The 14,120-nt window shown below is 37.9% G+C and overlaps 1 protein-coding gene across 2 annotated transcripts; it reads right to left on the reverse strand.

The window, feature by feature from the left end:
• Positions 1 to 7,630: 7,630 nt before the first annotated feature.
• On the reverse strand, positions 7,631 to 13,169 carry LOC127802056 (uncharacterized). Of its 2 annotated transcripts, none has more exons than XM_052337715.1 (8): positions 12,917 to 13,158; positions 12,695 to 12,809; positions 12,237 to 12,617; positions 11,249 to 11,512; positions 9,710 to 10,230; positions 9,493 to 9,617; positions 8,400 to 8,566; positions 7,631 to 8,299 (listed from the first exon to the last, which is right to left on the reverse strand). In XM_052337715.1, exons 1-8 carry the CDS (start codon positions 13,114 to 13,116, stop codon positions 7,769 to 7,771), a joined length of 2,304 nt encoding a protein of 767 aa, XP_052193675.1. In that variant the 5' UTR covers positions 13,117 to 13,158; the 3' UTR covers positions 7,631 to 7,768. The 2 variants fall into 2 exon arrangements, with proteins under 2 accessions (XP_052193675.1, XP_052193676.1); XM_052337716.1 differs by having other exon boundaries at positions 8,095 to 8,299; positions 8,495 to 8,566; positions 12,917 to 13,169.
• Between the last annotated feature and the right edge of the window lie 951 nt (positions 13,170 to 14,120).

The following is a 14,120-nucleotide window of genomic DNA, read 5'->3' on the forward strand; positions in this document are numbered from 1 at the left end:
CACTCCATCACATCAACTATTGATACTTTTTCCCCATTTTACATAGAGTAATGTACAATACATTGGAATTTAATAATTGAAAAAGAAAATGGGGACCTATGTCTCTCTTACAAACCAAATGAAATAATACGTTACAATTTAATCTCATTAAATACATATAACATACATTCATTCATCTATCCATTCAATCACATTGAATCTAGTTCATAATCACCCATTTAATTTCATTGAAACAATTCACAAAAATAATAAACGTGTTTATGTAATGTATGCCACTTTTCAGACCATTGACAATATCATATCATATCTCTTTCGATTTTTCCATCTAACAAAATCTCATTGTATTCTGGCACATATTAGAAGATTGTAACTAATAAACAAACAAATCCTTCATAACAGTCGATGGTTTCCAATAGTTTACAAAATCGATCAATTGATTTCTTAAATTTGTCGACTGTTTCCCCCACTACCTTAAACTAGTCGATAGTTTTACAAGGGTTGTCAATTGTTTTGCTGGGTTTTGTAGAACTGGTCGATTCTTTTCCTTGGTTGGCGATAATTTCCTTGACAGAAGTCAAAAGACGGTTGACAACTAGGAAGAATAAATCGACAGCCAATGTACAACCTTGCAAAAAATAGTAAGCACAACCATGTCCAAAACATGCAATACATCACACAAACATGAGCATAGGTCTATAAACATTGAGCTGAGGTTCTGATACCACCTAAAGGTGCACTAACACTTAGCATATCATGCAAGAGCTAATACTGATTTTCAAAAACATTTTTCATAAACACATAATAAGCAGTGAAAACAAATCAAAATATTCTTACAAGACTTAGTGTGTTATAGCCATATGAATTCAAACCATAAAAATGAAACAACCATAAGAAGTAACGGTATTGAGAAATTTGTGTTTTGATTTAATAAGAATATTTTTTAGTAAAATTGGTTCATTGATGATGACTAAAACCTTTTGAAATATCCTTAAGATTGATAATCTTTCAATCAAGTAACTTGTTTAAAATAATTGAGTATTTATTGAAAATGTTGTGGGATGCTCTAAAAATTTCCTAAATCTTAAGTATCTCCCCAATGAATCATGATTCCCCGGACAGTCTCTGGGATGTTAGCCTCTCGGGCACCCTAGGAACGGTTTGACCTATTCCTTTTGCATAAGTTCAAAGGCACCATTCGGGTTTCTTGAACCAAAGCCTCCCGGTGACCTCGAGGCCCTCTTTGAGACCACCCAGAGACAACAATCGGGGCTCTACCCCGAAGACGTCTGCAGCCTTCCGGCCTCTTTGCATAAACTCCTTGGAAGAGTTCAAAGACTCGATCGTGGGTCCCACCTATTTATCTATAAATATTTGTCGCCTCTAAGGAAAACAGATCTCTTTCGAGACTTCTTCGAACCATTTAGACCTAACTCTTTTCCTCTCTAAAAACTAATCCAGAACATCCTCTTCAAGACATACATACATACATACATACATACATACATACATACATACATACATTGGACACTTACTTGTACATTTCTCATACTTATCGGACTATTATCTGACTTAGACATCGGAGGGCCTGCGTGGGGAAGTCTCCCATGTGCCTTTTTGACATCCTTTGTGCTTGCAGGCTAAGGTAAAGCCTTGTTCTCTAAAGACCCCAAAAGCTCATCTCCTCGAAGACCCATCGGGGGCTTTGTAACACCCGATGTTACCGGTGTTAAGAGAATGAGAAAGGAAGTGAGAAATTTCTTAAAATACCCTTAAGAAAATAATGGATTCTTGAGAATAAGGGTGCCCTAGGAGAGGGGCATTTTGGTAATTTGGATAGTGAAGTCCAATAAATGTTATTTTGATAATTTTGGAGTGAAATTCCATAAAAAAATTTAATTATGGAAAATAGGAAAAATGGTGAATATTCAATTATATGAAGAAATAATTTATTTTCCCTAAATTTGGTGAATTAATGTGGTAATGCCACATGGATGGTTTGGATGAAAACTTGGAAGTCAATGTTAGTGTCTAGGGATGACACTTGGCAAAGACTTATTCAAGTAAAATGGTGGGATTAAATAAATCCAAATGTTAATGGAATTAGTCATTCATGTAATAATAGTGTTGGATTAAAAAGAAAATCCAAATAAAAATGGTAAATGGTCACCATTAATGGTTGGAAAATGTGGGATTTATTTAAATGGAAAAGAAAATGATTATGTCTTTCAAGACTTGTCTTGAAAAAAGTTCAAATTAAATAAATAGAAAAGAAATCTATTTATGAGACTTGATCCAAGGGTGGTGGATGGTTCTTGAAAATCCAAAGGCTTGGATTTAAAATAAGAAGAGCACATGGATTGTGCTTTCTTGTGTTTTCTCTAAGAGAGAAGATTGGTTTATTTAAAATGGATGGTTGAGATTTAGTCTTCCTTAAGCACATGGATTGTGCTTTTAGTGGATGGTATATATTCATTCTTGAAAATGGAGAAGGGTAATATAAATTGGCAAGTAAGGAAGACTTGTCTTCCTTTGGCCATTTGAAGAAAGAAAGAAGAGATTGGGAGAAGCTTTCCAAGGAGAAGAAAAGAGAACAAAAAGGAAAGGGAAAGAAGAATATGAAGAAGGTAAGTATTCTTCCTTATGGTAGTGTAAGCTCTTTTTATTTCTCTTGATGGGGGCTTAGTTTCTTTAAAATTTATTTCAAGGATCTCTTAAGGAGAAGAGTTGGAAGAAAGCTAGGAAGAGTTTAAAAGCTTCAAAGAATGGAAAAGATAAGGGATTGCCCCATGGGATAGTGGCTAGCAAGTTGTAAGTATGTGCTTAAACTTTGTAAATGTGTGCATTGGCATGTTTTTTTTCTTTGTGTTCAATGACTTATGGCCATGAGGTTGTGTGGGGTAGGGTAGTTTAAAGCCTCAAACCAAGGTGCTTGTGAGGATGTGGAAGCCCTAACTTTGTTGCATTGCATGCATTTGGCATCACATGATATGTTTTGTTCATACTTATTGTCATTGCACCCTTATTGAGCTTAATAGCTCATGAGGTTTTTACCCTCACATATAGGTTGTAAAGGCATGGAAAAAATCAAAGCAAAGAGGAAAATGGCATGTGAATGCATGGGAATGAAGACTTAAGATCATAGTATGGCTTATGGAAGCCTTGTGATGTATTATATTATGTTGTTAGTGTGGCATGGTGAAGCCTAAGTATGTATTGTAATGGTCATGTATGATTTTATTTTGAAAATGAGATATTGGCTTATGGCTTGTGGAGGCCTAAGTATTGATGTAAATCTCACTTTTGGTATGGGTTATTGGATGCATCAAGGGGGTTAAATAAAATGGTTTTGTTGGAAATGTGGTGCTTATTTTGGAATGTGTAATTTCTGGAAAATTTGGGCTAAAATGGCCAAGAAAAAAATTTTGAATCATGGAGGCGAGTCGCGGGCAGCATGCATGCAACAGGTAGGCGACCCGCGCGGTCAGAGCACCGCGGGGCCCTGGGCGAGCCAACAGGCCTGGCCGGCCAATTTTTTTTAAAAAATTGAAAATTAAGGGGGTTTGGGGGGGCATTTCCTAATTGATTTTGGGCCCTGAAGGAATTTTCAAAATAAAGGGATTTTTCGATCATTTTTTTAGATAAATGCCAAATTTTTAAAAAATGAAAATTTTGAGTTTTTTCTCAAAAATTGGTAAAAATCAATGGGTTGATTAAAATGGTGATTCTTATGGAGTCCGGTGGAATTCTTGGAGAAGAAGAGAATTAAAAAAAAAAAAAAATGGCGATTGGGGCAATCTTAATGAAAATTAATCAAGTCAAGTGTAGTATGGTTAAAGTCCAAATTTGCTAGTGGGTCCTGGGATTGAGGGAAGGGAAGGACGAAACCTAGTTCCCACCTAGGGTGTTTCGTGTTGAAGTATAGTCCGCCCTTCACGTATGGCCGAGCATGTGAGCAGTTCGGGTGATTGTTCACAAGTGGCACCCGTAAGTGGGAACGGGGCGTCACAGGCTTCCATCCGTCATTGCCCCAAAGACCTTTCTAGGTGCGCAGTCTCAAAGACCCCCATCTTAGTCCCCGAAGAGTTGGCCTTCTAAGACTCTGGCTCTGATTCGGTCCAGATTCGATTGACCTCACCAGTGATATCTCGAACCCTCAACTATAGTGAATGACTCTTCTTTGGCTAATCCTAAGACAAATAAATGTAATTGTTGTATTTTTGGAAATAATAACTTGGCACCGTATGTGGGAATCGAGCAAACAACCATCCCTTTACAGCTAGTGAGTAGTCGCGTGAAGATGTTGCCTCAACACCCCCGTCTCATCCTATAATGCCTCCTAATGAGTCATGCTCTGAATCTACCAGGTAGGCATTGGGGAGCTTTCTGCGAGGCTTTTCTTTCGCTATTATGTCAGCCCTCGAGAGAAAAGGGTACCTCCCCACCTTATATCTCTGTTGGGCGTCCATGTTGTTCTTTAAAGCAGAGATTTAGGCCAAGCAAATGGGGCGTCCATGTTGGGAGGATATTTCCATCTTGAATAGAGTTCCCAATAAATATGTTCCTCTGACTCCTTTTGAACTTTGGGTTGGTCGTAAGCCAAGCCTAAATCATTTTCGAGTTGGGGTTGTCCTGCTGAGGTAAGAATCTACAATCCTTCTAAAAGTAAATTGGATCCTAAGACTACACGTTGTTTCTTTATTGGTTATCCTGACAATTCTAAGGGATACAGATTCTATTGCCCTAGTTGAGGCACAAAGATTGTGAATTTTATCACTGCAAAATTTTTGGAGAATGATACAAGTGAATGCTCTTGTTCTCGTGTAAGGGATGTTAATGTGGAAGAGGAAATTATGATAATGCCAGTACCAATTGTACATGAAAGGATGGTATTTCAACCAAATCAAGCAGAAGAAGTATCCCAACAAGAAGATGTTCCAGTACACATTTCACATCCTGAAATTCCTAATAGGCACCCTCAAAGAGAAATAAGATCTACTATATCAAATGATTATATGGTACACCTTGGTAAAAATGACTACGATGTTGGTCATGTTATAAATCCGATCTCATATAGCCAAGTTGTTTCAAGTACTTGTTTTGATAAATGGTTGGAAGCCATAGAGGATGAGATGAAATCTATGGCACACAACGATGTGTGGAAACTAGTTGAACAACCTAAACGAGTTAAGCCTATAAGTTGCAAATAGGTGTTCAAAACTAAGAAAGATTAAAAAAGCAATATTGAAAGGTACAATGCGAGATTAGTGGCTAAGGGTTTTACTCAGAAAGAATGAGTTGATTACAATGAAACTTTTTCCCCTGTTTCCTCAAAGGATTCCTTCAGAATTATTATGGCACTAGTGGCACACTTTGATCTTGAACTTCATCAGATGGATGTTAAAATAACTTTTTTTAAATGGACACTTACATAAAGAAGTATATATGCAACAATCTGAAGGCTTCAAAGAAAGTGGCAAAGAACATTTGGTATGCAGGTTAAAGAAATCTATTTATGTTTTAAAACAAGCCTCTCGACAATGGTATTTGAAGTTTGATGAGGTAATTACTTCTTTTGGGTTTACTGAAAATAAGATAAATCAATGTATATATCTCAAGATTAGTGGTAGCAGATTTGTTCTTCTTGTACTATATGTTGATGATATTCTTCTTGCGAGTAATGATTTGAACCTGCTTCATGATACTAAGCAAATGCTTTTCAAGACTTTTGACATGAAAGATCTTGGTGAAGCATCATTTGTTCTTGGTATTGAAATTAACAGGGACAGGACTCGAGGTTTGTTGGGACTCTCTCAGATATCATATATAGATTGTGTTCTCGATCGCTTTAATATGCAAAACTGTAGAGTTGGGGAAGTGCCTATAGCTAAGAGAGAATTGCCTAGTAAGAAAAATTATCCCAAAAATGTAATAAAGCAACAACAGATGGAAAATGTGCCTTATGCTAGTGCTGTTGGAAGTTTGATGTATGCTCAAGTTTGTACTAGGCCCGATATTGCTTTTGCAGTTAGTGTGTTGGGGAGATTTTCTTCTAATCCTAGGTCTGAGTATTGGGTGTTAGCAAAGAAAGTTATGAGATACCTGCAAAGAACAAAGGATTTTATGCTAGTATATAGAAAAGTTGATCACCTTGAGGTGGTTGGGTATACAGATGCAGATTTTGCGAAGTGTCTTGATGAAAGAAAATTCACTTCTGGATATGTTTTCATGTTAGCCGGTGGGGCAATTTCATGGAAAGGTGCAAAACAAATACTTGTAGCTTCATCTACTATGTAAGCAGAGTTTGTAACATATTATGGAAAGGCATCACAGGCTATGTGGCTGAAGAACTTTATTTTTGAGCTTTTGATTGTTGATTTCATCTCAAGGCCAATCAAAATTTGTTGTGACAATAGTGTTGTAGTTTTCTTCACTAAAAACAATAAAAGTTCTAGTGGTTCCAAACACATAGAGATCAAGTATCTTTCAGTCAGAGATATGGTCAAGAAAGGTGATATTATTGTGGAGCATATAAATACTTAAGTTATGGTTGCTAATCCATTAACCAAAGGACTTAGACCTATTGATTTTAAAAGGTATGTTGTTAATATGGGGATTTTGGAGTCCTTTGATGTGTTTGATTAGTGAGAGTTGTTATTTTATTGATTTGTTACTCTCAATCACTGTTATGTAATGAACTCAATTATTTTATTTCATGGGTTCATGTTAAATTTTAAAGTCATATGCATGCTAATGTATCTTTTCATGATATTAGATTGGTGATATCACTATATATTTTGGAGCTATTATACTTGTTTCTTTTATTACTATTGAAGGCATTTAGATTCAACTTTCATGGATAGTGATAGTTAAATGACTGATATAGACTTGGCATGAAGATCATATAAGGTATTTGCTATTGTCTATACTACACTTTCAAATCATATTGTGTTCATGTTAATTTAATTGCCAAAATTATGACCATAGTGCGAATTTATGAAAATAAATACATTTTGACGGCCATTATCTGATTTTGGTAATTAGGTCGAACGGAACATGTTTAAAGGTGATTATCTGTTAAACTATACTTTCAAAAATAATAGCCACTCAAGTTTTAGAATTCTTGTTGTCTAATTGTAGAGTCAATTTCAAAAAAAAAAAAAAATATTGACACCAACTAATATTGCACAAGTGAGAGAATGTCAGAATTTTTTCATTATGTGTGCAATATTAATTGAATATTATTTTTAAGAAAAAAACCAATTGGGCTAAGTTTAACAATGTCTATTGGCTCAAATGGATTATATGTGATCATAATCAGACATTGGGCTTGATACACCTTAATGGGCTTAAGCCTATTTGTATATATATGATTTGTGGAATAAATGTAGATCCAATAGGATTTTGTGATAAGTAAAACCCTATTAACTTTATATATATATGATTAGGTCTCCTCTTCTCTCTGATTGATCTATTACATCATTTTCTTCCCATTAAAAAAAAGATTAAGGTATAATAACAGAGAAGAAGGAGAAGATCTAGTCTCATATAGTGTATTTGCACTTGCCATTGCAATTAAAATTTTTATTATTGTTATGGGTTTAAAAAGTATTCTTCTTTATTGATATCGGTGTTTTATATAATATGTGAATTTAATATATATACTGTAAAGTATTTATATCTAACAGAATAACACAAAATCCAAATGCATTTCTAATCTCTTTTTCACAATACAATATGTAAATAAAGGCCTAGTCTCAACCCTCCCCCCTCAAGCAATAATTCCCCGTTTGAACAACTTGTCCCCGCCTTCAACCTGTGAATGGTTTAGAGCTGGTTGTCTTGTGCTATCATCAGCTGCCATCACTCCCTCTGCATTCCAATGCCAAGGCTGAAGATGTGGGGAAGGAACAGCTGAAGATGACGAAGATGAAAGGTGAAGAGCCACAGATCCCCAATCTCTATCTCCAACTCTCGCTTCCCTTAATCGCCTCCTTACCAACAAGTTTCCCGCGTCTTCTCTTCTCATCTCGCACACGCTTCTGAGTATTGAGATGCATAATAGAAGCACCAAAACTGCATCTTCTTCGGGCAAGAATTCCACCACCAGTAGCTTCCAGTTTAGAAGTGCTGTTGCTCTCCCAATCGGGTCCTCCTCTGTGAAACGAACTAGCGTCACGAATCCATCTTCATCACCCTCTTCCTGTTGTTGTATCTCATCTTCGGTGTTTGCGCCCTCTTCGTCATCTTTTATTTTCCAACTCTTCCGGTACTGCATTTTTCGCCCTCTTAACAACTTTACCTGCAAGGTTTGGTTGGTTCTTATTAATTTAAATTGCAGATGCGGGACCATGCATCTATCTTCAGCTGTAAAGAAGGGGTAGGTATCTTCTTCACTTCACCGTTGTTTCAGGAGATGTTTCGTTTTTCAGGTGAAAACTTAGGCTCGATGATGATGATGATGATGATAATTCCCAACGCATAATGAGTTCATCACCTGTTGAAATTTCCCATGAAGCACTCCCTTGTTCCGATGGCTCTTTCGGTGTTGCTCTTCCCGCCACTTTTACTGCACCAGATGACCGATATAACCATTAGGAAACAAGCCTCGAAACCATGCTATCTGAGGTGCACGAAAAGCAAAAAAGTCCTCTCATGAGAGCACATAAGATTCGCACATCCTTTTAAATTTCCTACTAAGTATTCCTTTTGTAATAAGTTGTACGGATAAATATACCATGAAAGGAAAAGGGAATAAAAAAAGGAGCACCCTTTCCAGTGGCTCTCATCCTCCAAAAGACCATAAAATTTATATGGTTAATGGGCTAAGAAAATAAAACAACAAAAATTCCAAATTCCAAATTCCCAATTCCACTTGCTGGGTTGACTCTATGAATTCTAGGCCTCCAACCATCTTTATGCATTATCCATCACGTCTGCAACATCTTATACTCAATAGGGTTTAGGGACACTCCAGCCTTATTACACAGTTTCTTATTTTGTCTTTTCTTGTATGGCCCCAAGTCCACCAAAACTTCATGACATCAGCTACGCTCATGTTTTAGAAATATTGGTGTACCAAAATGTCATAATATTGGATAATTAAGTACCAAAATGTGCAACATGCAGGGTGAGAAATGCCAGCAAAAGAGTACCTGAAACAAATGGTATTTCATGATTCCTAACTTAAAAGAAAGAAAGAGCCTTCCATGTCATTTGGCCTTTATCTAACTATTTTCTATATAGTTAGTTTCAGCTTTTTTCCACCTGTCCACTTCTGTTTTTAACTTAGGGATATATGTCTAAGCATATGATACGTTGTGCAAAGAAAGAAAACCTGAACACACACAAAACAATCCTTGTATTTCATCTCATTTCCTCATGTTTCCTATATCAACCAAACTCTACATGCATCTTTCATGTCAACAATACAAAATACAATCGCACCATGTTACACATAATCAAAAAAGAGAAGAAGATAAATAGCACACATACCAGGAGCTTGACCGATAGACCCGGCAACATAAGACCAAGAACCTTCACGAATCTCCGTTATCCTCTCCTCCCATTTCACAGAAGATGGAGTCTCTCCACCCCTCCTCCAAAACCCTCCACCCACTCTATCATATGGAAAATTAACAGAAAATATATATATGCTCAAATCCAAACTGTCCCTTCCTGTTTAAGACGGGTGAATAGCAAAAGAACATACCTCATTCGAACAACAAAACACTCTCTCCCCGCATGATCCAGAACAGTGCGAGACAACCATCTCCCTTCCTGAGGACGATATCGGTTCATTCTCAGAATCACATCCGATATCATGGCACCTGAATCATCCGTGACCTGATCAGGCACACATTTCAGCAAGTACGATGCTTGAACTGGGGGAGTCATTGAAGATGCCACCCTCAGTCTTTGATCAACTTCTCTTCCTAGAGTCAGAGAGCTTGCTCGCAGTAGGTCATTCCACAAAATAGTCACACTGTCTTGCAATGTACTCGCTTTGAAACAGTTACTGCCACGGTCATGAAGCTCAAGCACAATTCCCCTGGTCCCAAATTCACAATAAAGATGCCAAGCTTTTTGCCATGAGTCGAAGGGGAAAATGGATGTTTTTTTATCAATCTTAAGCTCCCTGTGACATCTCACCATACGAAGACGCAGAAATTCATGCAATTTGTTCCCTTGCATTGCCCCCTTCTTTGAGTCAAGCTTCACGAATACACATGCCTGTCTAGTATAACCCGCAGTGTCAATATTATGGCTGCTCAATAAAAGCAAGTTTCACATTCAGTGAAGTTAATTTAGTTCAATCCTGCATAGTGGGTATTGGGTACAAGTTTCAGATAAAAGTCTGAATATTAGGAAGTTTTTACATTTATAAACAGCATGTTCTCAACAAGGGTGACTTAGATGTAACGGCAGAGAAATTTCACAGAAAAAAAAAAAAAAATTCTAAGTAACTTTGGCAAGAACATAATGCCACTATGAGAAATGACCAATGCAGGGTGGTCATCTTTCTAACTTAAATGGCATCCAACTACATTTATAATTTTATTTACGAGAGCCAATAATATGATCTTGTATGGAAGAGAGTATCCCATGGCTAACTCAGCCAATATACAATATAGAAAGCACTGAAATCAGTAACCTGAATCTAATGCCCAGAAAAAGCATTGTATTACCATGATCATATGTTCTCACTGAAGCGTGCGCAGAACAAATTTAGATTGAATGCAAACTTCCACGTATTTACACTTTTTTAGTTTCTCCCAAATATGACATACAAGAATTTTCAAAGAAATAGAATGGATGATGACTTCAAATCAACATTGCTTTCCACCAAGCCCGAAAGCTTGACTGTGGGCAAGTCAGGTGCTCAAACAAAGCTCTTAAGCTGATAGCTGGTGAGACCTATCAGATGCAGAATCTCAATCTCTTTAATTTCATGTTAATATCATGGAGAATTACAAGACACTCACACAGGATTTGATGAAGCCTACCCAATCTTGATTCTCTTTGTTTACACTCTGGAGGTCTTTCTTGATGGTTTATTACCACATTTGACAGTCAGGTGCTCCGAAAATGCAGGATAATGATGATTAAAGAACCAAATAACAAGCACGAGAAAGAAACAGCCAAGAAAATCATCCAAGAGTTATGCAAATAATTGTCCTTAAATCTTTCCTTTACTTTGACCACAAAAATATACTGAAAGAGCTGAAAAACTATGAAAATCCTAACCTACCTCCAGCAAGAACCTTGGGAGCAAGGTCTTGTATCTTGTATTGACATCATCATCGGTTATGTCCCAGTAGAGAGGTGGTTTGATCTTATAACCCCCTCCATTGGCTGCACCACCAGCTTTTTCGTATGGTTGATCAAAGATTCTTTCCCAAAGTTTCTTGGTCACTTCCACCTCTTCTTCTCTGGCTACCTCCCATACTGGCAGCACCTTTCCCATATCCTCCTCAATTTCCTTCACATCAGCAGCGTAGACTGTGGGATAGCTCTGATTCGTCAACAAAGGGGAGAGAATAAAATCAGAACAAGACTAAATCCACAGGAAAATCCCAATGCCTTCAAAATGATACGGCTTCCTCTAATTGATCTTTCATTTCAAACTAAAGCATCTTCCATTATTCATCAGAATTTCAGAAAGGAGAGCTTTTTACATAAAAATTCTGTTAGTTTCCTTTGGATATTGACAGACACCTCAAAACATGCGTAAGATAAAGAACAGGATAAATCTACAGAAACAGATTCAGTCTTAAGAAACAAAAAAACGCACCTACAAATTTATCATTGTTTCAGAAACTGCTACAGCCGATCTGTTACATGAAGTTCTCAAAGTTCCCCACTTTCCTTTAGACCTTGACTGGATAACACCCCAACTACGTGAATATTACACAGGCAAATTTATCTGAAAAAACTGGATGATTATCATATTCCATTATAGAGTTGATTCAGTTTCCATGGCATACGAAAATGAATACAGGCAAGGTTTTCACCACCTAACTTGGATTCTACTATTCTAGAAAACGACTCAATTTCTGCTTGTCCCTCTCAATACTAAGCTATCTATGTAAATTTTGAAAAAAATTAAGACTTTGTCATCAACAAAAGCTAGCTTTTCTATTTCATCTACTTCTAATGTAGAGGGAGAGAGAGAGAGAGAGAGAGAGAGAGAGAGAGAGAGAGAGTATGTAATGATAAAGATGACAAGAAATCCAAACCTGATGGGTTAGCCACATTACTAGAATATCAGAGGCCGGCACTAAACGATCGAACCCATCGGAGAATCTCTGAATCATACATAGAAACATTTTGTAACGGTGTTTGGCTGCAGTTAAATAGACGGTCTCCGCCATGTAAGGCTCAGCCAAATTAGCATACAGATTTTTGAGCTTCAAGACTTGGCCCAGAAGGTGTTCATTTGTAATACGGGGGACTGATACATCAGAAGCCAGTTCATTTTCAAAAGGCTCAGATGGGTATCTAGAGATCCAAACGTCCCTGCATCTGTTGAGCGCATACTCGTCGTTCTCTTGGTCGAAGATGGCCGGTTTTCCGATGATCTTTGAGAACCTTGACTCGCAGTATTGCCTGTAACTGGCCTGAAAATGGATTGTCAACAAAAACAAACAGAAACAGAAATGGGACAGAGGAGGAAGGAAACAGAAAGCTTACTTACCGGATTCAGGGAGTGGCAAAACCAGACCCATTCGATATCAATAGGAGGAAGAGCCATTGGGGGCTTTGGCCCCGCCGTGAGATCAGAAATCAGCGGCATCCAGAGCTGCTCATAACTGCCGCATCAAAAACCCACACACTTATCATGAGCTTCTTCACTTGACCCACAAAAGAAATTTGGGGAAAACATAGGAAATTAAGGGGAAAAAATGTAGAAAACCACCGTCGTATGGCCTCGAAAATGGTGGGTCTTTGGTGGAGCCAATGAGAATCGGCCACGATTCTTAGAAACCCAAGATTGCGCCTAGCGGCGGACACCAGATCAAAGCTCACTCGGACTATCTCCTCCGAGGACGACAAAATCTCACTGAGACTTCGGGTGGAGCAACCGTCGGAGACGCCGCCACGAACAACCAGAGACATTATCGTACTGAGAAAGAGACTTTAACCCAAGAAGAGCATTTATGCTTTGAATTGGTGATCTTCAATTAATGCGCTGAGAGAGAGAGAGAGAGAGAGAGAGAGAGAGCGCGCCACGTGGGGCATGGCTAAAGCATTCGGGGCGGGGGGGCAGCTGTCAGCGGGACGTGGGACTGCACCATCTGGTTTTTGCCCCGTTTACTCATAAGATACGTATAGAATTGAAAAAGGTAACAGGTCTCCAATTTTTGGCTTTATTCATCTATATTTTTCATTTTTAGTTTGGAAATGTTTTTAAAAGTTGTTATAGTAAACACATTTATTTTATTATTATTAATTTTATTAAATCATTTTAATTAAATATTAATATATTTTAATTAAATTAAAAAACATTATCCATAAGTAACCGACAATCCTTCAATAGGGCCCACCACCAAAATCCATCGACAGTGGTTTCAAAAAGTTCCCATCACTAACAAGCATGTATCCCCATCATTGATGAGTTTTAGAACTTATTGCTAGTGGGCATTTTAAAAAAAGAAAAACACACACAGAGGAAGGATTAAGGATTGGCATTGGCCGAATAGGAAAAAAAAATAAATCTAAAAAGATGAAAACAAAACGATGAGGAAGATGAAGAATATAAAGTGATATACCCGGGAAGACGAAGCAGATATATGATCAAATATGAGCCCCAATTTCGATGAGTTAAAGCAAAGATGGACGATCGAAAAAGACTCGCCCGATTGAGTCGAGTGGTCCTCCACTCGGCAGCCGAGTGGTCCTCCACTCGGCAGCCCCTCACTCGGCATAGTTGGGTGGCTCCCCCCACTCAACACAACCGAGTGGGGGTCCACTCGATTATGCCGAGTGGAGGGCCACTCGGTCATTCCGAGTGGCCCCTCCTCCTTAAACTCGGCCATGCCGAGTGCCCTTTCGGATTAGCGATCCAGCCGAGTCCCCCCGTCTTGCCAGCCAAATGGGCCCCAAAATTCCCTGAATGGGCC

The sequence above is a fragment of the Diospyros lotus genome, chromosome 5 (assembly GCF_014633365.1).
Source record: "Diospyros lotus cultivar Yz01 chromosome 5, ASM1463336v1, whole genome shotgun sequence".
NCBI classification, from domain to species: Eukaryota; Viridiplantae; Streptophyta; class Magnoliopsida; order Ericales; family Ebenaceae; genus Diospyros; species Diospyros lotus.